Genomic DNA, 25,467 nt, shown 5'->3' with positions numbered 1-25,467 from the left:
TTTAGTGAATGGTTTCTCCCAATTTCAGGTGTTCTAACTCTCTATTTTTTTTTGAAAAAAAAGTTGGAATCGGGAGAAAGAGTATTGAAAAGACCATAAAAAAAAGGAGATATGTTGCAATATAGACAAAAGAATGAAACTTGACAGTAGGAATAATGTTTTAATCTTACAAAACTAATGTTTGTTTCCGATTTTTTCGAGACTATAAAATAATATACATTTTGTCTTGAATAAAATTATTTGAGATTTTTTTAAATCATAAAATCTATTATAATATATTATATAATTTAGAAAAATTGAGGTATATAATTTTTTTATAAATATGGTTTTTTATGTAATTTTGGGCTTTTGCTTTACAGTTTTATATTAAATAAATCACCTTGTAAAAAAACAAATAAGTGGAAAAATTGCTCAATATTTTTACCTTTTATGTCCTTTCCTTTTCAACAGTCCAACGGTCACTTCCTCGTAGGCGCCCCTCTTGCCTAAGGGAAACCCCTAACGGATACATCTCGTTCACCGTTGGATTTTGAATTTCATCATCCAACGGCTACAAATCAGAGCCCTAAAAAATTTGACCGTTGGAATTGAAGAGTCGCCTCCTCCCCCTCTCAATAAAGAGCCCTTTCTCTCTCTTTCTCTCGCGTTCTTGTTCTCTTTCTCTGAGCCTCTCTCTCTAAGAGGAGTACCGAGACCAAAAAGGACGAGCAAGAAGAAAGTAGAAAGAAGATGGCGACGAGGCCAGTTGTCCCGCAACCGATCAGAGGTAATCAATCCTTCGATGGCTTGTTGGATTGTTTTTCACCGATCAAATTTGGTTTGTTGCGGTGATTTGTCGTATGATCCTGTGAAAACTTGTTGCTGTGACTAATCCCTTGTGGTTCTGTGAATGTGCTGTCGAGGATTATGGATGGGTGTTATTCTTTTTGGTGATTTCGAATATGAGTTTCCGTAATTTTGGGAAATTTTTTCGCAGCTTTAGTTCTCTGGAAAAATTTACGGTGTTTTGTGGGAGATGTTTGATCGCGTGCTTTTTTGAATCTGAAAATTTTACCGGAAGGCCTGTGTTGTGTTCGACGATTTTACATCTGGGTTTCTCCTGGATTGGATCTGATCGTAATCTCTCTTTACCTTAGTCGAATCCAAATCTGTATTGGGCGTTCTGAGTTTGTCACAGATTCTTCTTCTCTGTGTTTGATAAGTGTCCCACGGGCCCAAATTATATCAGTGTTCCGATGATGGAGTAATTTGTAATAACAACGATTTCCATCGAAATTAGCCTTCCAAGTGATGTGAAAACTGGTGGAACAAGAGAAACACGGTAGTTGATTTGAAAATGCCTCATCTTGATGGGTCTGCTGGTTATGTATCAGGCGATCCGGTGGTTGGTGGAGAGAAGATGCAGAAGAAAAACGCGGCTGTGGGAAGGAACCGTCGAGCTCTTGGCGACATTGGTAATCTGAATTCTCTTCCAGGAGTTGAAGCTGGTAAACCCCAACAGGCTCCGACCAACCGTCCCCTGACACGTAGCTTCTGTGCTCAGCTACTGGCAAATGCACAGCAAGCTGCAGGGAAAAAGGTTCATTTGTTCTTACCAATTCTCTGATAATCAGAACCATTCTTACTTGATCATGTTCCTGCGAATGGTTGATTGGTTGACCTGATAGATATGTTTCTGTACTTAGCGAGTGCTTATGTGATACAGCAAATGAATGTAGACAAGGCTTCCATTCTAGATGGAGGCCAGGCTGTTAACAAGAGACCCGCTGCTCAAAGGGTGGTTCAGAAGAAAGCACCAGTTGTTGCTAAGCAGACAAAAGCAACTGAAGTGATCGAGATAAGTCCTGACACAAATGAAAAGGTAGAAGATGACAAAGAGAAGGCCCTCCCTTTGGAGAAGAAAAGTGCTCAGAAGAAAGTGACGTACTCCTCGGTTCTCAGTGCCAGAAGCAAGGTACATTTCCTTGTGTTCCCTTACACTAATTCAATTTGTGCCGAGTATTTTTGTGTATCCTTTCTGGGTTTTTGCTTATTCTGACCGTGTTTTATTCTTCGTGTACAGGCAGCATGTGGGATAAGCAACAGACCCAAGGAGCAGGTTCTTGATATCGATGCTTCCGATAAAGACAACGATCTTGCTGCTGTTGAATACGTCGAGGACATGTACAAATTCTACAAGGAAGTTGAGGTGTATATATATATTACAGTGTTCCAAAGTTGTAATCTTTGTGTTATAAGCAACACCAGAACTAAGAATGTGTTACTTCCCCTGCGTGGTGCAGAATGAAAGCCGGCCTCAAATGTACATCCACACGCAGGCAGAGATCAACGAGAAGATGAGATCGATTCTGGTCGACTGGCTTGTAGAAGTTCATTTCAAGTTTGAGCTTTCCCCTGAAACATTGTACCTAACGATCAACATAACTGATCGTTTCTTGTCCGCAAAAACCGTCCCCAGAAGAGAATTGCAGCTCGTGGGCATCGCCGCCTTGCTCATGGCTTCCAAGTACGAAGAAATCTGGCCTCCTCAGGTATACATTCATAATATATATATATATATATGTATATCGCTAGGTTGTTTCATGGTCTTGCACTGCATAAGGTAATCACGATTGGCCATTGTATCTTTCATGAGCAGGTTAACGATTTAGTTTACGTCACAGACAATGCATACAGCAGTGAACAGATTCTAGTGATGGAGAAAACCATACTTGGAACTCTCGGATGGTACTTGACTGTTCCGACACAATACGTGTTCCTCGCTCGGTTCATCAAAGCTGCCATTTCTGATCCAGAGGTGAGATAGATTTTCAACAGGGTTTTTTGGATATTTGTTCATAAGCACAATTCTAACTTGGGAACTTTTTTGTGCTTAGATGGAGAATATGGTGTACTTCCTAGCAGAGTTGGGTATGATGAATTACGACACGCTGATGTTCTGCCCCTCCGTGCTAGCAGCTTCAGCGGTCTATGCAGCGAGGTGTTCCCTGAACCGGAGTCCTGCTTGGACCGAAACCCTAAAGTTCCACACCGGCTACTCAGAATCTCAGCTCATGTAACGATGATTCAGTTCTGCTCTTGAATCATCATCATCATCATCATCATCATCATCTTACTTGTGTCTCTCTTTGTTTGTATATATATATTCATGTATCAATAATCTTCTTTGGGTGTCCAGGGATTGCTCAAAGCTTCTAACTTTCATCCACTCGAAGGCCGAGGAAAGCAAACTACGTGCCGTGTGGAAGAAGTATTCGAGGTCCGAGAGGGGAGCTGTTGCTTTGGTTGCACCAGCCAACTCTCTCTTGTCTGGTTCTGCTGATTCTCTTGTGAAGTCTGTCTAAGCTTCTAGACAACTTCTCTATGGACGACAGTAAACATCAAAAACTCAACTTCTGTATAGAAAATGTAACCTTTGGCTCTTTTTTTATTTTTTTTTTCTGGTCCGAGAAACATGTTTCTATGAATTCAGAGTAGCAATGATGAATTCTTTTGCCGTTTTAAGACCATCACATTCGGAACTAAGTGAAACTAAGGTTCTGTAAAGAGAGAAATGGTGTCTGTAGCAGATTCAAAGTACTAATGATTTCTTAAGAAATCGGGGGCCATTCTGTACTTTAGAAAGTTTGGGGTCAAATACAAAAGAAAGTGATAATATTGGGAGATATCTGATAAAGATATACAAACAATACGGCCGTAATCTTAATTTTATTTTATTCGGGATAGACCGTATGATTTTTTTTTTCAATTTTAGATTAAATCTCTTGATAATTTTAAATATTGTAAATAATGACTCTCTCATTTCTATATTAATGCGAATGTTTATGATGAATACACGTCAAACTAACATTGATTTAAAATATATTCCATGTATTTAGATTATTGTATATATAGTGAAAATTGTATATATAGTGAAAATGGGTATAAAAATTCAAGCCCAAGGAGCCTGGAACTGTTGAGCTCCATCGACGAGTTTGAAGAGACCTTCGTTCTTGCCGAACCACTCTCCGCCGCTCCCGGCGTCGAACTCGAGCCGATGCTCCTCGTTCCGTTTCCACGACAGGCCGCAGCGGGTACCCGACAGGTTACCGCCCGTGACTTTATACGCTTCCATGTTAGCCACGACCCGCGAGCCATGGTCCACGCCGGATTGCACGCAATGGACCGTCAGGCTCATGTCCTCCCTCAGATAATTGTTGATGATTATCTCACCGGCTCTAACGCAGTTCGCCGCCACGAGAAGCAGGACCATGCATTTGAAGAACACCATTTTTCTTTTCTTTTTTTTTTTGGGTTATTTTTAACAATATTGTTCTTCTTATTCTTTAACATTTATACGAGATTGAGGTTTGAATTTGGGTCAAGTTTGATTCGATACATTGTATATTGTGAGTGAATCTATAATTAATTCATGATTCATTTTCTCAGATGAAAATTTATTTAATAAGATATCTTCTTCTTGTGCTTATTTATGGAAAGGAATCCTCCTAGTTCTCCAAGAAATCAAAATATTACCAAAACTCTACATATGAAATTGGAAAAACAATACTTATATTTATAACCCTATGTATTTTTTTTTTATATATTTTCTAACCTAATATGTAGATTTTGTAAAATAGTTTGAAAGAGAAAAACATTTAAAACATAAATCATTATATTTTTATACCTTTTTCTAACCATATATCTAGATTATTTTTTGTTATCATTGGTAATACTTTTTTTCCTTGTTTTGCAAGAGAAAAAAACATTTAAAACATACTTCTATTTGTATTGTATAACCTTTTATATATATTTTTAGAAATATTTTTCTAATCTAATATATCTATTGTATTTATCTATATAAATAGAAAAAACTTCTGCCGAAGTATTTATCCCACCCAGTAATAATAAGTTAATAACACCTGGATTTAACAACAATTACTAGTTTGCCACTGGGATAACTTTGACCAACCGGTCTTCGATCTCGCGATTCGTTTCGTGAGAATCATGGAACAGCAGAGGAACTCGGTGGGGGCGACGCTGAGCCCTAGATCTCCGTCATCGCAACCGTATTTATCAGTTTCCGTCACAGATCCTGTGAAATTGGGCAATGGCGTACAAGCTTACATCTCTTACAGAGTCATCACCAAGGTTAGAGTCCTTCTTTCTCGCTCCTTGTCGTCGTCTTCGATGCTGATACGAGGCTAATTATTTTGGAACTACCGGAGTAGGGTTTTCGGTGTAAGATTCGATGTCGGGTTTTGGAACTTTCTTCGAACCTTGTAGATCTACGGTTGTTTGTGGGTTTTGTTGTCGTTGTGTGATAAACATCTGGAATTTTTGGGTGAGATTAAGGTTAGGGCATGAATTTGTCCTTATCGGTAGCTCAGTAGTGTGAATTGGTGTTTGAGGAGTGATCTATTTTCCAACAGACCAATTTTCCGGAGTATCAAGGGCCGGAGAAAATCGTTATCCGGCGTTACAGTGATTTCGTATGGTTGCGGGATCGTCTCTTTGAGAAATACAAGGGCATTTTCATTCCTCCGCTCCCCGAGAAGAGTGCTGTAGGTAACACGCTAATTGGCTGGTCCTCCTTTAATGGGTTCCCCTGTATTTTGAACTACTGTCTCATCATCCTTGGTATAGTTTGCATGCTCTGATGAAACTCTCTGAATTCTCTGATTAAGCTATCTGATGAAGGAGGTATCTGTACACGACATGCCCATCATTGTTAGTATAGTTATGCCTGTTGATTGTATGCTGTCGAGGTTATGCTTTCTACTCTGCATAAAGTTTTTGCCAATCATATTTGCTGGATAGGCACTACGTTTTTAGTTTGTCAATAAGTTGGGATGAAATCTAATATTAATTTTTTTGGGGTAAAAATTTAATACTCTTTTTGGCAGAGAAATTCCGTTTCAGTGCCGAATTTATAGAAATGAGGCGGCAAGCGCTGGATGTATTCATCAACCGTATAGCTTCACATCCTGAGCTTCAGCAGAGTGAGGATCTTAGGACCTTTTTGCAGGCAGATGAAGAGGTAAGGTATCTGGGTTCTACGCTGCTAGCGAGATTGTGGATTTCTGGTTTTCTTCTCATCATTGTCACCTATTTTTTAATCATAAATTTTATATTTCCCTCCCACTAAGGACTATGCCATTTCCAAAGATACTTGGCTTTGACAGTTTTCTATGTCCTCAGACGATGGAAAGATTCAGATCTCAGGAAACTGGTATCTTCAAGAAGAAGCCTTCTGATCTAATGCAAATTTTCAAGGTAAACATAATTTTTCCTGATCTCCAAACTTTATCTTCAATATCAGTAAAATACAAGATGCAATAGCTGACATATGCCGGATTGCTTTTAGAATGTTTTAATTGGAATTTTCACCTGTCAAGATATATATAGTTTTTAAACTTTCTGTACCATATTTCTCTTTGTTATTCCGTGTTTTCATCTGGATACAATTATGGGAAATGGACCATGGCCATATCTACACAATTGACAGGATGTGCAAACCAAAGTGAGTGATGTTGTCTTAGGAAAGGAGAAGCCGGTCGAAGAATCCACTCCTGAATATGAGAAACTTAAACATTACATTTTTGAGCTCGAGAACCACTTGGCTGAGGCACAGAAGCATGCATTTCGTCTCGTTAAGAGACATAGAGGTAATAATGCCATGTCTTAATCAGTTATTATTGTATCTCAAGCAATCATGATATGTTTCCTTTTATTACAAGAACAGATCATATAATTTATTGTTTTACCTATCTAATGGCAGAGTTGGGTCAGTCACTGTCGGATTTTGGCAAGGCGGTGAAACTTCTCGGGGCTTGTGAAGGAGAACCTACAGGAAAAGCATTTTCTGATCTGGGGACTAAATCTGAATTGCTATCTATTAAGCTCCAGAAAGAGGTAATTTATTATAAATACACTACTAGATTTAATGCTGCATACGGATCATTGGCACATACATCTGCGTCCGTCCAGTTATCAGTTGCTAACACAATAATCTCGTTAACCCCTCTCACTGCATCTTTGTAGGCTCATCAAGTCCTAATGAATTTTGAGGAACCCTTGAAGGACTACGTTCGTTCTGTACAATCCATTAAGGTGGGCCCTAGCTCCTCAAATATAACATATATATATATGTATATCTCGGTGGTTTCACGGTCCGTGTTAGGATTGTGCTGCTGGTTATTCTTGGCAATCCAGTGGGATATTATTGTTTAGTAAATTTCAAAACTTGACGGTCATGTTTTGATTTATTGAAAACCAGGCCACAATAGCAGAGAGAGCCATTGTTTTCCGGCAACACTGTGAACTGGCGGAAACAACAAAGTTAAAGGAAATAAATCTGTATGGTTTGGTTTCTCTGTTATCATTTTTTCGATGGATTTTCGTCCAGGACTATCTTTACCGTGTTCTTAACTTGATGTCCCATCTGTTCTGCAGCGACAAACTCATGCTGACACGGTCTGATAAAGTGGGAGAAGCCGAGGTTGAATACAGAGGGGCAAGTCAAGTCTACTTCCATAACCCATTTTTACAAGTTTTTCTTTTAATCTTTTTTTTTGTGGGGTAATTCCCTTGGCATTTCCATGATGGTGTGACGAAATGCAGTTGAAAGCGGAAAGCGAGGAAGCAACTAGAAGGTTCGAGACGATAGTGAAGAGGATGAATGAAGAGATGGTGAGGTTCCAGGAAGAGAAGACGGAAGAGATGGGAGTGGCGTTCCATGAGTTTGCGAAAGGGCAAGCACGTCTGGCTAACAGCGTGGCCGATGCCTGGAGAGGCCTTCTCCCGAAACTCGAGTCTTGCTCTTCTTCTTCTCCTGCTGTTGCAAGAAGCAAAGAGCCCTAACTTACTTTTTGCAAGAAATAAGAAGAAGAAAACGTGTAGAATCTCAGTTTGCCTCCTTGCTTGGTTGTTACTCTTTAACTTTGTCTATTTACACTTGAAAGAATCTGAGAGATCAGTCAGTCCTCGTCTTGTGCAGAAGATGGCGTCTTCTTTTGGTAATAAGAACATCCAATAAAAAGAGTCTTCTTGTAAAAATGGGTTTGTTTTATTTTAAAAATAACCATATGTGGGATTTTTACTTCATATAAAATTATATATTATGGTTTTACACTGCTTATCATTCCAGTATTATGTAACTCCCTAACCACGTTGTTTTAGACTGAAGACAAACAGCCAAACTGACCGTTAATTTATTTTTCTAAAAAAACATTTACTTTTACAAAAATTATTTGGATGTCTTCGTTACCTATCCGGAAAAGTGAACAGTGAAAGCGTCGTGCGAACATGACAACGTGTTTCCCTTCTTCGCCCTCCCATCGTCATCTTCTTCTTCCTCCATCGATTTCCAAAACCCTAGTCGTGTTTTCCTCCCCTAATTTCAACAACCCTAGCTTTCGCTTCCTCTCCAATGGCCCTTCACCGTCTGCGACAAGGACTCGGACTGTCGCCCTCTGTTCCGCCACCGGCAACAACAGCAGCAGCAATCCGGGTTCTCCTTCCTCCGGCGACACTGGTTCAGGGCAAGTTCCTCGGTTCTTCTTCTTTCTTCTTGTTGGAAATTGAAATTTGCCTGAATCGGTCGTGAACGGTTGCTGTGATGGTGAAATTCTTCCTACTATATCCGAGTTTTGATCTGCGAATTTTGCTAAAGTTCTCCAGTTTTCCTTTTTTTTTCCCGCGGAACCCATCTTGTTGATCCGATTGTGCGTATGTGCTAGTGAGATAAAGTTGTTTGCTTTGAGAGAAAACGAGGTAAACCGAGAGAAGCAAAACATCTAGTTAACTGCCAAAACGGGAAACCTTGTAAATTGTAATTACAACATTAGCTTATGATTTTGTCTTTGTGCTGCTTCAGTAACTTCTGCATCATCGAGGGGCCAGAGACCATTCAGGATTTCATGCAAATGCAGCTTCAGGACATCCAAGATCACATAAGGAGTAGACGCAACAAGATCTTTCTCCTCATGGAGGAGGTATGTTTTCGTTTCTACTCTGAATTATTTAGCTGAAAATGGAATTGATGTAATTCATGCTTTTGCCAGGTAAGGAGATTACGCGTACAACAACGCATCAAGAGCAGCAATTTCTTCGATGGCGCCTCTGAGGACGAGGCAGCTGAGATGGCCGACATCCCATCTTCTATTCCTTTTCTCACTTATGTGGTGAGTGTATAGGTTTTTTCCTTCCTTATTACAAAACACTAAGATCTGGTTTGGTTTTCTTGGAGTTATAGTTGCACATTGGGGAATTGCATGGCTAAAATATTCTCACACACTATAATTTTAAGCTGTTTACTCATTTTCTACTCTTCTATGTTGATTAGACACCAAAGACTTTGAAGCAACTCTACATGACAGGCTTGTCACTAATATTGGGGACGATCTTCTTTGGTGGCCTCATTGCACCGAAAGTAAGAATGCTCATACACTCCACTTGTGTTCCTGTTGCTTTCATGTAGCAACTATCAAAATTTTGGGCATGACAAGAAAAACCCATTTATTTAGTTCGCGAAAGCAACCTCAAAACCTGCGAAAAATGATCTTCTGGTACTTGGATATGTCGTTTTAACTTTCTAAAATTTCATCTGGTTACTAAAATTTCACTTCTTGGCAAGATGGTTTCTCTTTTGTTCGATTTACGGTATCTTTTGTCATTCTTGTGCAAGATGATTTTTTTGGTCTTTTTTCAAAATTGTAAGAGCTAGTGTTTTTCGTAATACTGGCTTGCTTTTAGTATTTATCTAAAAGATCTAAGAAATCAGGAAATATTGTCCAATCAATTGTTCCCCTAGTGGTGATTGGTTTCACAGCGATTTTGAGGAAACACAGGTTGATTGTTCAAGGAATGTGAACTTCTGCTGTTGGAAGAAAATTCTATCGGGAGGCTGCAGTAGAGTTTCTGGTTTATCTATCGAGTGTTTCTTCTGAACTCATTAATTAAAAAAAAAAAAAAGAACAGAGCTCAACCATGTAACCATGCATACCATTGTAGAAACTCTTATTCTTGATGAGTATTCGCTTATTTTCTCGCTTAATCACCATTCTTTAATAACTGTTTTGAAACACTTTTGTCTTGCAGCTGGAAATAAAATTAGGACTGGGAGGAACCTCGTATGAAGATTTTATACAGAGCTTGCATCTACCAATGCAATTGAGGTACTCATTTTCAATAGCTAAGTTATAGTACACACAACAATTGGTTCAACTTAAGAGTCGGATTGCTTATCGTCTTGTTTATATTTCCAATCAGAGTACTTTGAAAAATGTCTTGTCTTGTTATCCAGTCAGGTAGACCCTATTGTGGCATCTTTCTCGGGCGGGGCTGTAGGTGTCATTTCTACCTTGATGTTAATTGAAGCCAACAATGTAAAACAGCAAGAGAAGAAAAGATGCAAGTACTGCCATGGGACCGGTATATATATATATCTCTCCCTTTCATGCATAAATTATCATGCAAATATAGAGATTTTCAAGCTATTTGTGGCATGACTATGGCAACCCGAGTATTCATTCATTGCAACAGCTGTGAAACTTCACATGATCTGCTCTGCTTCTTATCATTAGGGTACTTGCCATGTGCTCGATGTTCAGCAAGTGGTGTGTGTTTGAGCATTGATCCGATATCATTGTCTAACACATCCAATCTACCTCTTCAAGTCCCCACAACCAGAAGATGTCTGAACTGTTCCGGTGCGGGAAAGGTAGTAAAATAAGTTTCAGAGACAGGCCGTACATAAACAAACTCAACATGATATAAAAAACAAGATTGCGTACATGTGAATGCCATGTTTCATCCAGTGAAGTCTTTTCTGATTCTAACTTGTGCCCTCATCTATGAACCAGGTGATGTGCCCAACATGCCTTTGTACTGGGATGCTATCAGCCAGTGAACACGATCCACGGTTCGATCCATTTGACTAACAAGGCATTGGAAAGCATGAGCCTTTACAATGGCATCTGGATATTGTATACTCATACGTGACGTGTTGTAAAGGTTTAAACTAGAACTTTGTACTCTGTTTCCTATTGTTTTGTTAAAGGGAAAAGAAGAAAACCCTACAGTTGTATGTTTGTCATAAATTGATAAAATTAAGTAAACACCAAGACAGTTTGGCCGAGTGGTCTAAGGCGCCAGATTTAGGCTCTGGTCCGAAAGGGCGTGGGTTCAAATCCCACAGCTGTCATTGAATTTTTTTTTTCTCATTTTTTCCTTCAGCTGATGGAGGGCATTTAGGTAATTTAGAATGACTTTCCGCTGAACCCTAATTATAAGGTCTGTTTCTTCCTCCCTCAAATTCTCTCAATCTCACTGAGAAGAGAAGCGCGACCGCTAAGAACATCCCAGAACCCTAGCCTATCTTGTCTAAACTTTTGTTAACCATGGTGAGCTCCTTCCTCTCTCTCCATGAATTCTCTGTGCAAGAACAAAGGTCTTTCTGCGTTTGTTTTTGTACGCATCGGAAATCTGCGACGCGAGAACTTGCTAGATATATTTCGCTTTGGTTTTGTCTTAGATTCCGATGCTCCTGAATTTGTTTTTGTCTCCTTGGATTTTTTCTGAACTCCTCTTACGGCATCGGTTATACTCTAGAATCGCCTTGAAGCAATCCATGATTTTCTCGAGCTGTTTGTATCTGATCCCGAGAACGTAGTGTTGGGGATTTCGGTTTGACGCATCGGTTTCTGTGTTTGCTTTGTATCCTTTTTCGGAGCGATTATTGCTGAAAGATCGTAGTTGAAGATTTGTGTTCTGTTTTTTTCGTTTCTCTCATGTAGTCGAGGAGAAAGACCAGAGAGCCCAAGGAGGAAAATGTCACTCTCGGACCTGCTGTCCGTGAGGGAGAGCAAGTCTTTGGCGTTGTTCACATCTTTGCGTCATTCAACGACACATTCATTGTAAGCTTTTGTTATATTCTTTACGAGTTTTATCGTGTATTTTTTCGTTGTATTTACCACAATGTCGTTTAATTTGCAGCATGTGACTGATCTCTCTGGAAGGGAAACTCTTGTTCGTATTACTGGTATACTCCATTCCCCTTTTTCTCCAATTTATGTAATTTTTTATTGTAGTCATACTTGTTTCTTGGATTGAAAATGGATTTGATGTCCTTTTGTATCATAAGCCACTATCGTTGTGGGTACAGATTTATCTTTTAAATCTACTTTGAAGTCCTGATTATGTCTCCAATGGTGTTTCTTGTGTTTTTTCTTTTGGGTAATGAATCTTCAGTGTCTATTTGCAGGTGGCATGAAGGTCAAGGCTGATCGTGATGAGTCTTCTCCATACGCTGCTATGCTTGCAGCCCAAGATGTTGCTCAGAGATGCAAGGTAGTACAAACTCTCTTTCAATACTATGTTTTATTGAGTGAGCTTGTAAATTTTCTCTGGGTCTCTAATTTTTTTTTTCTGAATTCTGTATCAGGAACTTGGCATCACAGCCCTTCATGTGAAGCTCCGGGCTACTGGTGGAAACAAGACCAAGACTCCTGGTCCTGGTGCTCAGTCAGCCCTCAGAGCTCTTGCTCGTTCCGGCATGAAGATTGGTCGTATAGGTACTGCATTCTTCCCTTGCAAATTTGTTTGTAATACGTGTAGAAACTCGATTTAAAGTTCTTTTCTTTTTTGTTCTGCAGTAGATTCTAGGCCAAGCAATATAGCCTTTCTACCTTTTATTTTTCTGTTAATCGGAATCTATAAGGCAATCATGTTTATTCAATATGCCATGGACAAAGCAAATGCATTGGTATGCAGAAACTGATTTGGTTGACATAAATGTTTGGAATTATAATGCAGAGGATGTGACACCAATTCCGACAGACAGTACCCGTAGAAAGGGTGGTAGAAGGGGAAGGAGGCTGTAATTGTCCTGGCGCCATGTATCTCGCCGACCTCCTTTATCGTTCGGTACTTTGAATTTAAGCTCAGCATTTCTAAATCTTCACATGCAGTTGTTTCAAGTCACTGTGGTAGTTTTGGTCTTTGTGAATTGGGAATTCAGAGTTTCCCAAAGGAATGGATAAGTATTATCAGAACAAAGCCGCTTTCTTTGGTTTCAACTTGGTTATGGTATTTTGCATATTTGAAGATGATGATGTGGTTTTGGTCGTGGATGAATGAAGCAATAATCGTTCAGGCACTTGCAAATGTGGTTTTGATTCCGGATGTTTCTATCGTCGGGGTTTGAAATTTTGAATTCAGTTTCGTAGGTTTTGGACAGGTAAATTGCGGATACCTAAAACGACCAAATTGTTATTTAAGGTATTTACGAAATTGTCATTTACGTGTCTTTTTTTTTCCTATTTCACTTAGGTTTTACTCGTATCTGTTTTTTCACTGTCCAATTGTTCGAAAAATATACAATGTGTGATTTTCGAGTATTTCAGTCTCGTATTATTTCTTCTTTCCAATTGATCGGAAAACAAAACAATGTGCGATTTTCGAGTATTTTTTGGGTGTCGGAAACCTAATTACTCGTTAATGATGAATTCAAAATCAGATAATTTAAGAATTCGAAATGGGTGATCAATTTGCATATGTTGACTTTTCAACGTTATTATGTATTTTTGGGCACCCATTTACTCGTTCTCCAAGGGAAAATACATTCAATTAAATTCAGGGCCTAGTAAGATGAATATTCATAAAAGGCCCATTGGGCTTCATTAAAGTTAAATGGGCTTAGAAAAACTAAAAAGGAACACGTTGCTTGCAAGAAAGCCCAAACTCCAAAGCTTCGTTTCCCTGATAAACCCTAGAAAGCGAGCTATAAATTTGCCCCGTGGTAACCGATACTCTTGTTCGCCTATCTTCCTTCTCCTCCGAACGAGCTGCGAAAGCAAGAGAGCCGAAGATGCAGATCTTCGTGAAAACCCTAACCGGCAAGACAATTACTCTCGAGGTCGAGAGCAGCGACACCATTGACAATGTCAAGGCCAAGATCCAGGACAAGGAAGGTATTATTAATCTCAATTCTCTGTTTCTTAATTTTTCGATGACTATTACCTTATCTCAGAGTTTGGTGATTTTAATTCTTTGTGTTTCGTTGGTTCAGGGATCCCACCGGATCAACAGCGTTTGATCTTCGCCGGAAAGCAGCTCGAAGATGGTCGTACATTAGCCGACTACAATATCCAGAAAGGTTTTGCCCTCTTTCCATGGACTCTTGGTTTTAGGGTTTCTATTTTACTTGTCTTTGGTTTAGGATTTTATTGGTTTTGGTGTGCGCTTGAGTGGCAAGATTTGGTAGGTTTAGAGGTTTTGCTTCACGCTCTGGGTTAATCGATTTGTGGTGCTCTGACATACACAATGAGATTGCATTTTCACGTTGGATTGGTTTGCTATGTTCTTCAGAATCTACACTTCACCTTGTTCTGAGGCTTAGAGGAGGTATCATTGAGCCATCATTGATGGCATTGGCTCGTAAGTACAATCAAGACAAGATGATCTGCCGCAAGTAAGTCTTCCGATTGCTTAATTGTTCTTTTCTTCCTTCATTTCATAGTTGGTTATAGGCTTACACTTCTATTGAATGGTTGAGCTTTTATTATTATCTGTCCGGTATGATATATTTATCAATGGGATGGAAAACACTTGCCTGAGCGCTAGGGGCTCTCAGGCAAGCTGGTTGTCACCTTCAAACCTGGACTCATAGCGAAATTCTTGAGGTGAACTCTAGGTGTGCTTTTGAGTTATTAGATGTGAGATGTGATCCCAATAGAATCCTCAAATCGAATTTGAATCTGTTAAGGAAAATGAAAAATGCCACGAGGAAGATGGTTAAAATTGATGGTGACTAAAGTAAGGTAGAAGCTCGGAGAAAGAAGATGAAAAAAATTCTAAAAGATCCGACTTTCTAGTGTTGTCTTGATATTTTAAGTTGTGTAAGAAACTTATAGTGAAAATGTGCTAAGTTTTTTTTTATCTTTGTTTTCTTGTATCTCGGAGGTGTTCGTCTTTCCCTCGAGTCTTTAGTTAACTTTTGTGTCTTGATGTGTCTCGTACTTTTTAAAACTAAGGAGAACGATATGCCAAATGAATTCTTTATACAATCTTAGTTTTAAAAAGCGCTTTGCGCATCAATAAAGAAAGGTAAATAGGCGTGCACCTTTGAGATGAAAGGTGTATTTAAAATTTTATTTTATGTTTATGATATATTCTAGAGTTATTTCTTCAAAACTGTATTATTTCCTGAATGTTTTTAATTTTAAATTTCCTTTTCTTCATAATTTTGTGTTTTTAATTTTTTAAATACCTTATCTTTTTTACTAATAGGCGCGAGTCAAAACCAATAATTCAATTTAAAAAATACTTTGAATTTTTAACTATAATGTTTTGCTACTCAAAAAACTTTTATACAGAGTGGATGCCCTATAGGGTCGTTTTCGTCATCTTTTGAAGAGCTTCCTCATATTTTTCTTTTTTGATTCACCTCATTTGTCCATTCCTCCCTAGTCATTTTAATCTTCTCTTGACTGATTCAAATTCGATTTTAAGGTATTATTAGGATGACATCTAACATCTCACAAGTACACACCTTCTGCGGAGGTGGGCCTAGGGTCAGCTGTTGCAGGCTTTTTAGAACAACTATATCTCCGATATCGATTTGACTTATTACATGTAGTTGATTTTCTTGAGTGGTACATCAGCTTGCTCTGTTATATTTCCTTTGATCTGCCAAAAAGCCCACATAGTCAATAATCAGTAGGTGGGTTTGGATTGTCAATGATCCTGTATTTGGGTATTCTTCAGTTCTGATTTTGTTAGAAACAATTTGAGCTGTCAATGGAATTTCTGGTTACGTTTTAAGCTGAATTATATGTGGTTATGAACCAGGTGCTATGCTCGTCTCCACCCGAGGGCTGTGAACTGCAGAAAGAAGAAGTGTGGTCATAGCAACCAGGTCGGATTTCCGTTTTTTTTTAATCATTTAGGTATTTGAATTTCAGACATATCATAACTTGTAAGAGATGAGAACCTAAAGTTGCATCTTTCTTTGTATGTGCAGCTGAGGCCTAAGAAAAAGATCAAGTGAGCGACCGTCTTTTTGGGGTTTCTACCTTGCTTTTCAGTTGGATATTGTTAGGCCAATCTATTCTGAGACTTTAGTGTAATGTTTGCCATTCTGGATTCTGGTTTAATGCAACTACTTTGCTTGGTACGCAGTTGGTTTGATGGATCTGTTTGGATGGTGTTTTCCTCTCATGTTGTTTCATCAAAACTTGGGTTAATTATAATTTAACTGAATCTGTCTTCCAAAGTATGGTTCCACAAAACAAGCTGGGTGTTTGGTCTAGTGGTATGATTCTCGCTTCGGGTGCGAGAGGTCCCGAGTTCGATTCTCGGAACACCCCCTTTGCAGTGTCAGCTCTTTTTATTTTTATTTTAAATATCCTTATTCCTTAATGGCCTTAGCATTTGTATGTCGGACGGAAGTTCTTCCCCTTAGGGTCAAAAGGGTTTTGGGAATCTCACCGCAAACTCCTAAACCCTATTCTCTATCATCTCTCCGGAACCATGAGCCGATCAGGACAGCCCTCGGATCTCAAGAAGTACATTCTCTTCCTTAAATTTTGTTTTTTTTTTGGGTTTTTCCTTTGGATGCAGGTACATGGGTAGGGAACTTCAAAGTAAGTTTACCTCTTCCTTGTAATTTTGTAGCTATCTAGGGCTTTTACCTCTTCTAAACTGAGAGCGTGTCTTTGGTTTTTGGCAGATTCGGACCACTCGTAGTCGCTTTGTTCCGTCTGTTCAACTTTCTATGTATAGTTATTAGTTAATCTAAGTAGTTTCAAGAAATGTGCCTAGCTTCCGATTTTTTCTTGAATGGAATGATTTATCTGGTCAAGGTTTTTGCAATAAATTGTTGTTGGGATCCGCGTATTGAAATCTGCCTTTACATGAGTAGATTCCTTGTTTCTCTCTATCTCACAGATTTTGCTGGTTGCATGTTATGGTACCGAACCTGGAGCTAGGAAAGGTCTGCCATTATATTGTACGGATGAAGTTCCATGTATCGTTGTTTTTAACCGATAATAAGCAAAATCATTATCAATGGTGAATGCAGTCAAGCTCTCCGCGGGTTCGACCAGTTCATGAACCTCGTTGTGGACAACACCGTGGACATGACCGGCGGTGACAGTACCGACATTGGCATGCCGGTAAGTCCGAGTTTCTATATATGTCATTCTTGCTTTTTTTCCCCCTTCAAAACCTAGAAATCACATCAACCAGATTTTGTTGTTTGGAGGATTTTGCGGGTGATAAGAGGAAACAGTGTTGTCACTGTTGAAGCTCTTGAGCCTGTGGGTAAATCTTGAATCTCATATCTGTGTTATATCCTCCAAATCTGTAATCATCTTTTGTGATTTGTGATTTGCACTGATGAGTGAAATTCTTGGAATTTGCTGATCTTATGATGAAACTTTTTTGCATATGAACCTCTATCATTAGGCTTGGAGATCTTTATGTAAATGTTTCCCATGCTTCCAATCAAAATGTTTCCTTGCAAAACGAAAGGAAATAATGTCTTAAAAATTATGTGAAAGTGGAACCAAGCCTAACATGTGACCAAGTGTTATTCGGTTTTTAGGATAAAATTGTAACTTGCCATTCTTCGGTATCTATACAATATAGATAATAATATATTTATCTAATATTTTGCCATAAAAATAAGATCAAATTATTTCTCTTAGAATATCATTAAGAAAAAAAAGTGGTTTACAAAGATGAATGAACGATATTGCATGTAACTAATGAGTTATTAATTTATTTTATATGTTTAGCAAAAGAAATGTAACGTGGCTGCTCAAGACTTCTTCGTGGAAGGGATACATGCATGCATACATACATACATACATATGTATATATGTTTGTACAGGTTGGCATATCATTCTCCCTTTCCATCAATCCCTCATCTTCTATCTACGCAATTCCATATTTTCTCTTCAGTCGACTGTGTGTGTATGGATAAAAGTGCATTGAAAGGAAATGAAGAGGAAGATCTGTAATATGATTATGACTTCCCACCGACCAAAATCCTCCCTTCAATCCAACTCTACGCGTACCCAGAAAGTATAATTCTTACCTCTCTCGCTGAACCTCCCAACAAAATCATTTTAGTAAATTCCATTTCTTTTGTCTTGGAAAATCCGAGAAAGGATTGCTTCTTGAGCTTGATTTTGACTTCTACAGTGTTCCTCCCCCTTTCTTGATGCAGCCAACAACTCAAAGATTTGATTTTGATTTCATTATCAACCCATTTATGGTGGAGGAAAAAGAAAAGCGAAAGTAAAAATGGCCGAGGTACTAAATTCATCATCTTACTTCTCTTCACCTTCAAGCTCCTCTTCTATTCTATACGAAGGCGATGTCATTGCAACGCCACATGCCCTTTTTAATATTTTCCGAGACAACGAAGAATACGAAGAAGAAGAAGAAAGAAGAAGAAGCGAAAGAGAGGGAGAAAAGGGTAATCAGCTGTCCGCATTGACGCTTTTGGTCTCTGCTTTCAGAAAGTCTTTGATTGGCGGTTGTGTTGGAGAAGATATTTGTTCAATGGAGATTGGGGTTCCTACAAATGTTAGGCATATCGCTCATGTCACCTTTGATAGGTTCCATGGCTTCCTTGGTTTGCCCATTGAGTTCGAGCCAGAGGTCCCAAGGAGGGCTCCTAGTGCAAGGTTTGATTTCTTCATTTGCAGCTTTTGATTTTTATTTTTTCTTGTTTACCCTTTTTCTCAAATCAAGTTCGCTCCTTTCTGGTAATTGGTTCATGGGGTTTCGCTCAAAGATGACAAAAAGTTGGATGCTGATTTGGGCTCTGATAGTTTTCTGGTTTGACAATATATTGAAAAATCTGTTCTTGGTGATTATTTACTTCTTGTGGTTGCTTAGCAAGTTTTGGTTTGTGCTTCTTCACTCCTTCCGTTTTCTGTTTTTTTCTATTCTCCCAAATCAAGTCGATTCATTGTTTTATTGGACTGATGATTCGTGCTCTGTAAATCTTTTGAGGCTGTTCTAAGATTCTGTTAGAAGTTTATCTTCCTTCTCTCCTATCATCCTCCTTCTTCTTTTGCTTTGCAATAGAATTTAAGGGTTTGGTTTCTATTTTCAGTGACAACTTAAGCTCTGTCCAAATCTCTCATCTCCTATCAAGGTTGAAGCCCCCTTGTTGATATTGTTGGAGAGTGTACTTCTGTCAATGTTTACTATACTGTCCCCAAGCATTGAAATCCCAACTGTTTGATATTTAACGAAATAGAGTTCTCCTTATCTACCGGATGGTTTTGTCAACTTGCTTCAGTCGGTTAGAAATGCAATATGAACGCTTAATTCAGACTGTTTTGCACGAAAATCTTTTGACGTTTTGTTGAAAATGATGTGTTTAAAACGCAGTTGCACGGTGTTTGGAGTATCCACGGAGTCGATGCAGCTCTCGTTTGATTCTAGAGGGAATAGTGTTCCTACCATACTCTTGATGATGCAGAGACACTTGTGTGCCAAAGGTGGACTGCAGGTGTGTGTGTTTATTCTTGTTTATGTGCGAAATCAATGAATTAGAAGATGAAAGTTCTTACATTTGTGGAAAGATGATGTTTTGTATGAACTCAAAGCATGAACAACCATGATATTAGCTGTTCACTTCATACACATAGATACATACATATATACGCATATGATGTTGGTCACTCTCTTTGTACTCTCAAAAGAGAAGCGGGTTGCTGATGATTTCATAATCTTTGGAGATGATTAAAGTTTCACTCATGCAACGAAAGTTATTTCATTGTGGTTTAGTTGCAAATATGCAATGCAAGATCAACGTTATATTCAAACTTCTGTTGCCGTTGCCATAGGCAGAGGGGATTTTCAGAATAAATGGTGAGAACTCTCAGGAGGAGGACATAAGGGAGCACTTGAATAGAGGTCTCATACCGGATAACATTGATGCGCATTGCTTGGCTGGTCTCATCAAGGTATATGGATTCACAGTGTGAATCGGTTCTTCTCCTTGCCGATCTGCCTCGTCATCGGCGTGTTTTGATTCAGTTGCGGGTTTTTTCGCCCAGGCATGGTTTAGGGAACTTCCTAAAGGTGTGTTGGATTCTCTCTCGCCGGATCAAGTAATGGGGTCTCAGACCGAAGAAGAGTGTGCCCGGCTCGTGACTCTTCTTCCCCCAACCGAAGCTGCTTTACTTGATTGGGCAATCAATCTGATGGCTGATGTTGCAGAGATTGAACATCTTAACAAGATGAGTGCCCGTAATATCGCTATGGTTTTTGCCCCGAACATGACCCAGGTTAGTCCGTTATATGCCCACCGATCCATGCCTTTAACCAACTGGTTTCCAATTCCATTCATTTTAAGCCCAGAATATCTAGCTATTAGTTTCATGTTCTTGAAATTTCCCACATGGGTATTGAGAGCAAATCTATTCCTTTGGTGATGTTTTTCTAGTAATGATCTGTTTGCAGATGTCAGATCCATTGACGGCTCTGATGTACGCGGTGCAAGTTATAAACTTTCTCAAGAACCTTATCGTCAGGACGCTCAAAGAACGCCGAGAATCTCCGCTCAGATCGGTTCCAGCCTCGAATACAGGACCTTCAGACCAGAATGGCGACCAAAGCACCAGTCTTCAACTACTGCATCTCGTGAAAGCAGAGGAAGAAGTATCGAATTACTGTAACGAAAAGCAAAGATGTTCTCCGGCGGAAATGGTAGAAGAAGATTCTGTGACAGAACACGAATCTCCAGATCCTTTGTCTCCAACGGACGACATTAAATCTCTGATCCAAAGCTGTCCGTGTAAGATCGTGTCGAGCGTGAACAGAGGAGATCGAAAGAACCCTTTGGTGAAAACTGAGAGAGAGGTCGAAGGCAAGTAGGATGGTCGGACGTGTGAATTTCCGAGTGGAGATTCTCGAAGCGCAGCGGTAAAAACATTCATGGTTTTATTTTTCCTTTCATTATTACTTTTTTTTTTGGAATGTAATGCGATGGGTTTTGTCGGATGGATTAATAGGGTTATGTCCGTTGGGGCTTGCTTGCGTATCAAGGAATGTAATATGCAATGTTTTCGTGAATCAGTGTACTCATTTAAATAACAAAAAAAAATCAATATAATGAATGGGCTGAAGTTTGGGAAGGTTTAGGGTTGAAATTGGACCCATAGATGATGGGCCCTTATATGGGCCTTTTTTTGTTTTATAATGGGCCTAACCTTTCTTTCCTGGGCCAGCACCAATCTCGAAGAAAAGTTGAGAAAGCCCGTGGCGGTGTGGCCGGATTTATATAGCCGGTCTCCTCCTCGTCACAGCTACAGCCGGTAAGTTTTCTTTTCGTTTGTTTTTTTTTGTTGCGATGGCGCGATCTCTCTCTCTGTTAAAGTAGGATGTCCGTTTTGATTGAATCGTGACCGATGGTTTCAGAAGATTCAACGGGTCGCCTCGCCTGTTTCCGAATTTTAAGTTTGATTCAGCTCTTTGATGGTGTTCTCCTACAGGCGGATTTGGTATCCCCATTTGTATGTTCTATGTTCATTTGATGGTGGCGATTTTGGGATTTTCTCTAAAGGGCGTAAACATTGTTTCCGGCGGAGATGAGATTCGGTGCAATGACGCAAGTGCAACGGAGTTTCTCGACTGAGTTGCCTCCTCTTGTTCCCGTGCAACTCCCATCTCGAATGTGAGTAGCTTATTGTGCAAGATTTCAAACTTTTCCATTAGGGTTTCAATCGGAAACCCGTCGCAAGTGATTTGTTATACTACTCAGAATTGTTCAAAGGGTCAAGAATGGCTGAAACGTCCCAGTTCGTAGTGTAGTCTCCTATCACTTGCTTTTAGGCTTAGATGTTCGTATTTTCATGCTTTTCGATACTCTGTCTTGGGGTTGTAGGGAAGCTCATCTGTGGTATGTACTTCCTGACGAGGTGAAGAGTGAATCTCTTCTGAGACAGTATTCTGAGCTTCTGTCACCATGCGAGAAAGATAATGTTCTCCAGATGCGAGGCGATGACCTCAAGAAAAAGGCTTTGCTTGCCCGTGCGCTGGTTCGGACTACAATTTCAAGATGTATGTTCGCTCCCTTAACCTTTAAATCTTCTAATACCCTTCGATTGGAACTGCCCTTTAGGTTTCTTCTCTATGAAAGTGATCAATCGCAAGTTTCTTATTTGTTAAAGCTAAACATTTCCTTGCAACAAGCAGCATTTTGCTAAGGCAATCTCCTGGTTATGGTTCAAAAGTAAAACTCAACTTTGAGATTGTTTCCTTACGACTTTCTGCTCTAAAAAGATCTTTCACTCTGTTTCCTTTAAGCATATTACTTAATTTGAGATTCATTGTCTTTTCAAGTTAAAATTTTGGTTTCTTTGCGCTTTCAGAGCGTTAAACCTTATGGGTTTTTTTTTATAAAATGCTAGATCTGGTAAATAATGAAGTGGATCCTAGATCCTTGAAGTTTAAGAAGAATATTTATGGGAAGCCTGAGGTAAGAGAGAGTAATATGAGATATAGGTTGAAAAATCATATTTCTGTGTAGAACAGATGAATATTATTTGCTCTCCTTTCTCCCTCACAGGTGGATTGGCAAGATGATGAGAAATGTGCTAACAACCCATCATTGCATTTCAACCTTTCTCACACAAGTTCATTGATAGCCTGTGGGGTGACTGTAAATGTCCCTGTAAGTCAACAAGTTACCCAATGCGCATTGTGCTTATTATATATATATATATGCTTTGGAAATTGTGACTTTGGTAAACAGTGAAATATTCTTGCTTTCGAGTCAATGGTGAATTTGATCTCCTCCAGTTTACTGTGACTGCAGATTGGTATTGATGTCGAAGACAAGAGAAGGAGTATAACACATGATGTCTTGGCGTTCGCTAGAAGATATTTCTCGTCCGATGAAGTGAACTTTCTGTCAAGTTTACCAGACGCTGAGGTTCAGCGGGAGGAATTCATCAAGTTATGGATTCTCAAGGTAAGTTTATACCACCTACTCATATACTCTCACTCAGAGCCTGCAAATTGTGACTGGGGCGCTACTTTCAGGAGGCATATGTGAAAGCCCTAGGAAGAGGATTCTCCGCTTCACCTTTCAATACATTTACAATCCGATCCAGGACTGAAATGAATGGAGGCTACGGTCTATCCAAGGTTTGTCGTAAATTTCATCAAACTCTGGAAATGAATAGAATCATTGTGATCAATCCCGTTTTCTCTTTTCAATTGGTATTAACAAAAGTTTTGCATTTGCAAAATAATAGTCTTCAACAGAAAGAGTGGCAATAGAGCATTAACAACCTGTCTTCCACTGTTCCTACCAGGCATCAGAGATCACTTTGAAGTTGCCTGATGATGCAGAAAAATGTAATAATGAATGGAAATTTGCCCTTTTGGAGTTGGCTGGTTATCATTTTGCTGCAATCTGCGTTGGAGAGGATAAAACAAGCGGAGGTGCGATTTCAGGATTGGTAGGATTTGATATTATGAAGTGTCCGTTATCGCTTCTTCAAAACTTTCCTCATTTTCGCAGGTGCTCCCCTGAAGGTGATTGTCCGGAAAACCATCCCGTTCGTTGAAGACGAACATGTTACCGAATTGGAACTTCCATAGCAAACCACAACAAAACCGACTAAGTTATTGTATTGCTCAAGCATCAAACTTCTTACAGGCATCCTTCTGACATGTATAGCTTGATGACATCATCATTTGCAGACATTCCATGTAAGTGGCAGTTTGTATAACTTATTATATTACCAGTAGTCTTTGCATGAACAAGCCCCATCTTTGAAATGGTGGAACCTGGTTGCATCTCTAACAACAAACCGACGGTCCACAATCTTGCTAACCATCTTGATGAAGACATGACAATCTTCACAAACCCGCAAGTTCTTTATCACGAGAATCTCCGAGCCTGGATCGGTGTTCAAAATCCCAAACGCTATCGCTAACCTCTCACTATGCTCACGCATACTGCTTGGTGGTACCTCTTTGCATTTATCACAGCTCCCCTCCTCACCAATCTCCATTATAAAGGTCTCTAACTCATCTAACATTCTATATATTTCCTCTGTTTGCTCATGACTCTTGTCCCCGACCAGAAACAGGTGAACTCTCCCCTTATGTTCCACATAACTGTATCCAGGCTCCTTCCTGAAATTCCTCTCCCTCATCATTGCTCGAATCTTCGAGACACCCTCTACGTTCTTGGTGTCGGAATATATATTCGACATCAATACGTAGTAGCCGACATTCGTGGGTTCTATCTGAATTACCCGCTCGAAAGCTAACTCTGCCATATCTACATTTCTATGAATTTTGCAGGCACCCAACAGAGAGCCCCAAACTGTGCTGTCTGGCTCAATGGGCATTGATTCTATGAGCTCCCTAGCTTCATCTAGCTGACCAGCTCTCCCGAGAAGATCGACCACACAGGAATAGTGTTCTGGTCCGGGCTCAAGTTTATACTCTCTCTCCATCGCTGTAAAATAGTCTAAACCCCTTTCTGTTAGCCCTGAGTGGCTACAAGCAGACAAAACCATCACAAACACTGTTCCATCAGGTCTTAAACCGCTTCTAACCATCTCATCGAAAAGCTCGAGCCCCTTCTCTCCCAGTCCATGCATCCCATATCCGCCTATCATTCCAGTCCATGAAACTATATTTTTAATGGGTATTCTGTCGAAAAAGGCACGAGCCTTTGCCAAGTTACCGCATCTCGCGTGCATATTGATCAGAGTGTTGCAGAGAAACACATTCGAAACAAACCCATTTGCTTCTATAAGAAGCTCTACCTCTTGCCCAATGCTCCGAGCTCCGAGATAAGCACAGGCGGACAGAACGCCGACCAAGGTTACAGGATCAGGACGAACGCCTGAAGATTTCATCTTCTCGTATAGTTCCAAAACATGAGAGGCAAACCCATTCTGGGCATACCCGGAAATCATCGCGTTCCATGAAACCAAACCCTTAACCGGTATCTCCTCGAACAACTTCCTACCTAAATCGACAGACCCGGATTTCATGTACATTGTGATGAAACTGTTCTGGACAGCTAACTCGGCATCTATTCCATCTTTAAGACATTGCCCATGAAGGGACATCCCAAGGCAAAGCAACTCAGGAACAGTACAAACCGGAACAAGACCTAGCATCGTAACTCCATCCACAGACACGCCAGTTTCCCTCATTCTACGGAACAAACTCACTGCATCGAAAGCCTTGGAATTCGCGGCATACCCAGAGATCAAAGCGTTGTAACAAACGCCGAGAAGCATCGACACGGGAGTTTCGTCGAACACCTTGCGTGCTTCTTCGACCAAACCGCACTTACAGTACATGGAGATGAGAGCGGTCAAGACGAAGGGTTCGGTCTCGCAGCCGCTTCTAATGACTTGGCAGTGGAGCTGCTGGCCGGAGAATGGGAGGGAGAGAGCTGTGCATGACTTGATCGCGAAAGGGAAA

At 39.8% G+C, this 25,467-nt stretch overlaps 8 protein-coding genes and 2 non-coding genes across 16 annotated transcripts in view; 9 read left to right on the top strand and 1 right to left on the bottom strand.

Annotated features, from left to right (window-relative positions):
• The first annotated feature begins 541 nt into the window (after positions 1-541).
• LOC104816598 (cyclin-B1-3) lies at positions 542-3,512 on the top strand. 2 transcript variants are annotated; one of them, XM_010545500.2, is made up of 8 exons: positions 542-766; positions 1,374-1,579; positions 1,706-1,954; positions 2,063-2,188; positions 2,283-2,531; positions 2,639-2,797; positions 2,877-3,069; positions 3,179-3,271. In XM_010545500.2, exons 1-7 carry the CDS (start codon positions 730-732, stop codon positions 3,057-3,059), a joined length of 1,209 nt encoding a protein of 402 aa, XP_010543802.1. In that variant the 5' UTR covers positions 542-729; the 3' UTR covers positions 3,060-3,069; positions 3,179-3,271. The 2 variants fall into 2 exon arrangements, with proteins under 2 accessions (XP_010543802.1, XP_010543801.1); XM_010545499.2 differs by having other exon boundaries at positions 566-766; positions 2,877-3,055; positions 3,179-3,512.
• A 1,443-nt stretch (positions 3,513-4,955) lies between these two features.
• LOC104816597 (sorting nexin 1) lies at positions 4,956-8,065 on the top strand. The gene is made up of 10 exons (XM_010545498.2): positions 4,956-5,130; positions 5,412-5,547; positions 5,886-6,019; positions 6,181-6,255; positions 6,488-6,647; positions 6,761-6,894; positions 7,024-7,092; positions 7,259-7,338; positions 7,435-7,495; positions 7,603-8,065. Exons 1-10 carry the CDS (start codon positions 4,987-4,989, stop codon positions 7,840-7,842), a joined length of 1,233 nt encoding a protein of 410 aa, XP_010543800.1. The 5' UTR covers positions 4,956-4,986; the 3' UTR covers positions 7,843-8,065.
• Positions 8,066-8,248: 183 nt separating this feature from the next.
• Positions 8,249-11,105, top strand: LOC104816594. The gene is made up of 8 exons (XM_010545497.1): positions 8,249-8,522; positions 8,858-8,975; positions 9,045-9,164; positions 9,326-9,412; positions 10,081-10,157; positions 10,286-10,413; positions 10,566-10,702; positions 10,845-11,105. Exons 1-8 carry the CDS (start codon positions 8,287-8,289, stop codon positions 10,920-10,922), a joined length of 981 nt encoding a protein of 326 aa, XP_010543799.1. The 5' UTR covers positions 8,249-8,286; the 3' UTR covers positions 10,923-11,105.
• TRNAL-UAG lies at positions 11,106-11,185 on the top strand. Its single transcript has one exon. It is a non-coding gene; the product is annotated as a tRNA-Leu (tRNA).
• A 92-nt stretch (positions 11,186-11,277) lies between these two features.
• LOC104816593 (40S ribosomal protein S14-3) lies at positions 11,278-13,138 on the top strand. The gene is made up of 6 exons (XM_010545496.1): positions 11,278-11,384; positions 11,778-11,897; positions 11,977-12,022; positions 12,245-12,330; positions 12,425-12,554; positions 12,796-13,138. The coding sequence occupies exons 1-6, from the start codon at positions 11,382-11,384 to the stop codon at positions 12,861-12,863; spliced, it is 453 nt and encodes a 150-aa protein (XP_010543798.1). The 5' UTR covers positions 11,278-11,381; the 3' UTR covers positions 12,864-13,138.
• A 649-nt stretch (positions 13,139-13,787) lies between these two features.
• On the top strand, positions 13,788-16,220 carry LOC104816592 (ubiquitin-60S ribosomal protein L40). Its single transcript, XM_010545495.2, has 5 exons — positions 13,788-13,952; positions 14,051-14,137; positions 14,350-14,452; positions 15,832-15,898; positions 16,004-16,220. Exons 1-5 carry the CDS (start codon positions 13,850-13,852, stop codon positions 16,028-16,030), a joined length of 387 nt encoding a protein of 128 aa, XP_010543797.1. The 5' UTR covers positions 13,788-13,849; the 3' UTR covers positions 16,031-16,220.
• A 57-nt stretch (positions 16,221-16,277) lies between these two features.
• TRNAP-CGG lies at positions 16,278-16,349 on the top strand. The gene has a single exon. It is a non-coding gene; the product is annotated as a tRNA-Pro (tRNA).
• An 80-nt stretch (positions 16,350-16,429) lies between these two features.
• LOC104816591 (rho GTPase-activating protein 4) lies at positions 16,430-21,143 on the top strand. 5 transcript variants are annotated; one of them, XM_010545492.1, is made up of 10 exons: positions 16,455-16,547; positions 16,930-16,975; positions 17,063-17,156; positions 17,781-17,875; positions 18,215-18,300; positions 18,416-18,677; positions 19,393-19,513; positions 19,851-19,970; positions 20,064-20,294; positions 20,470-21,143. In XM_010545492.1, exons 3-10 carry the CDS (start codon positions 17,091-17,093, stop codon positions 20,881-20,883), a joined length of 1,395 nt encoding a protein of 464 aa, XP_010543794.1. In that variant the 5' UTR covers positions 16,455-16,547; positions 16,930-16,975; positions 17,063-17,090; the 3' UTR covers positions 20,884-21,143. The 5 variants fall into 5 exon arrangements, with proteins under 5 accessions (XP_010543790.1, XP_010543794.1, XP_010543793.1 ...); XM_010545491.1 differs by having other exon boundaries at positions 16,462-16,625; XM_010545493.1 differs by lacking the exon at positions 16,455-16,547 and adding an exon at positions 16,743-16,758.
• A 190-nt stretch (positions 21,144-21,333) lies between these two features.
• LOC104816589 (4'-phosphopantetheinyl transferase gsp) lies at positions 21,334-23,759 on the top strand. 2 transcript variants are annotated; one of them, XM_010545485.2, is made up of 8 exons: positions 21,334-21,682; positions 21,893-22,068; positions 22,419-22,486; positions 22,577-22,681; positions 22,826-22,981; positions 23,053-23,157; positions 23,328-23,457; positions 23,537-23,640. In XM_010545485.2, exons 1-8 carry the CDS (start codon positions 21,597-21,599, stop codon positions 23,614-23,616), a joined length of 906 nt encoding a protein of 301 aa, XP_010543787.1. In that variant the 5' UTR covers positions 21,334-21,596; the 3' UTR covers positions 23,617-23,640. The 2 variants fall into 2 exon arrangements, with proteins under 2 accessions (XP_010543787.1, XP_010543786.1); XM_010545484.1 differs by having other exon boundaries at positions 23,328-23,759.
• Positions 23,734-25,467, bottom strand: part of LOC104816590 (putative pentatricopeptide repeat-containing protein At3g11460) — a 12,589-nt gene continuing 10,855 nt past the window's right edge. Inside the window, exon 3 of the mRNA XM_010545487.1 lies at positions 23,734-25,467. Within this exon, the coding sequence (XP_010543789.1) occupies positions 23,757-25,467 (1,711 nt within the window). The 3' untranslated portion in view covers positions 23,734-23,756.

This window comes from Tarenaya hassleriana, unplaced genomic scaffold (assembly GCF_000463585.1).
Source record: "Tarenaya hassleriana unplaced genomic scaffold, ASM46358v1 Cleome25, whole genome shotgun sequence".
NCBI classification, from domain to species: Eukaryota; Viridiplantae; Streptophyta; class Magnoliopsida; order Brassicales; family Cleomaceae; genus Tarenaya; species Tarenaya hassleriana.
The sequence above is the reverse complement of the archived record's forward strand: the minus strand, read 5'-3'. Positions and strand labels throughout refer to the sequence as shown.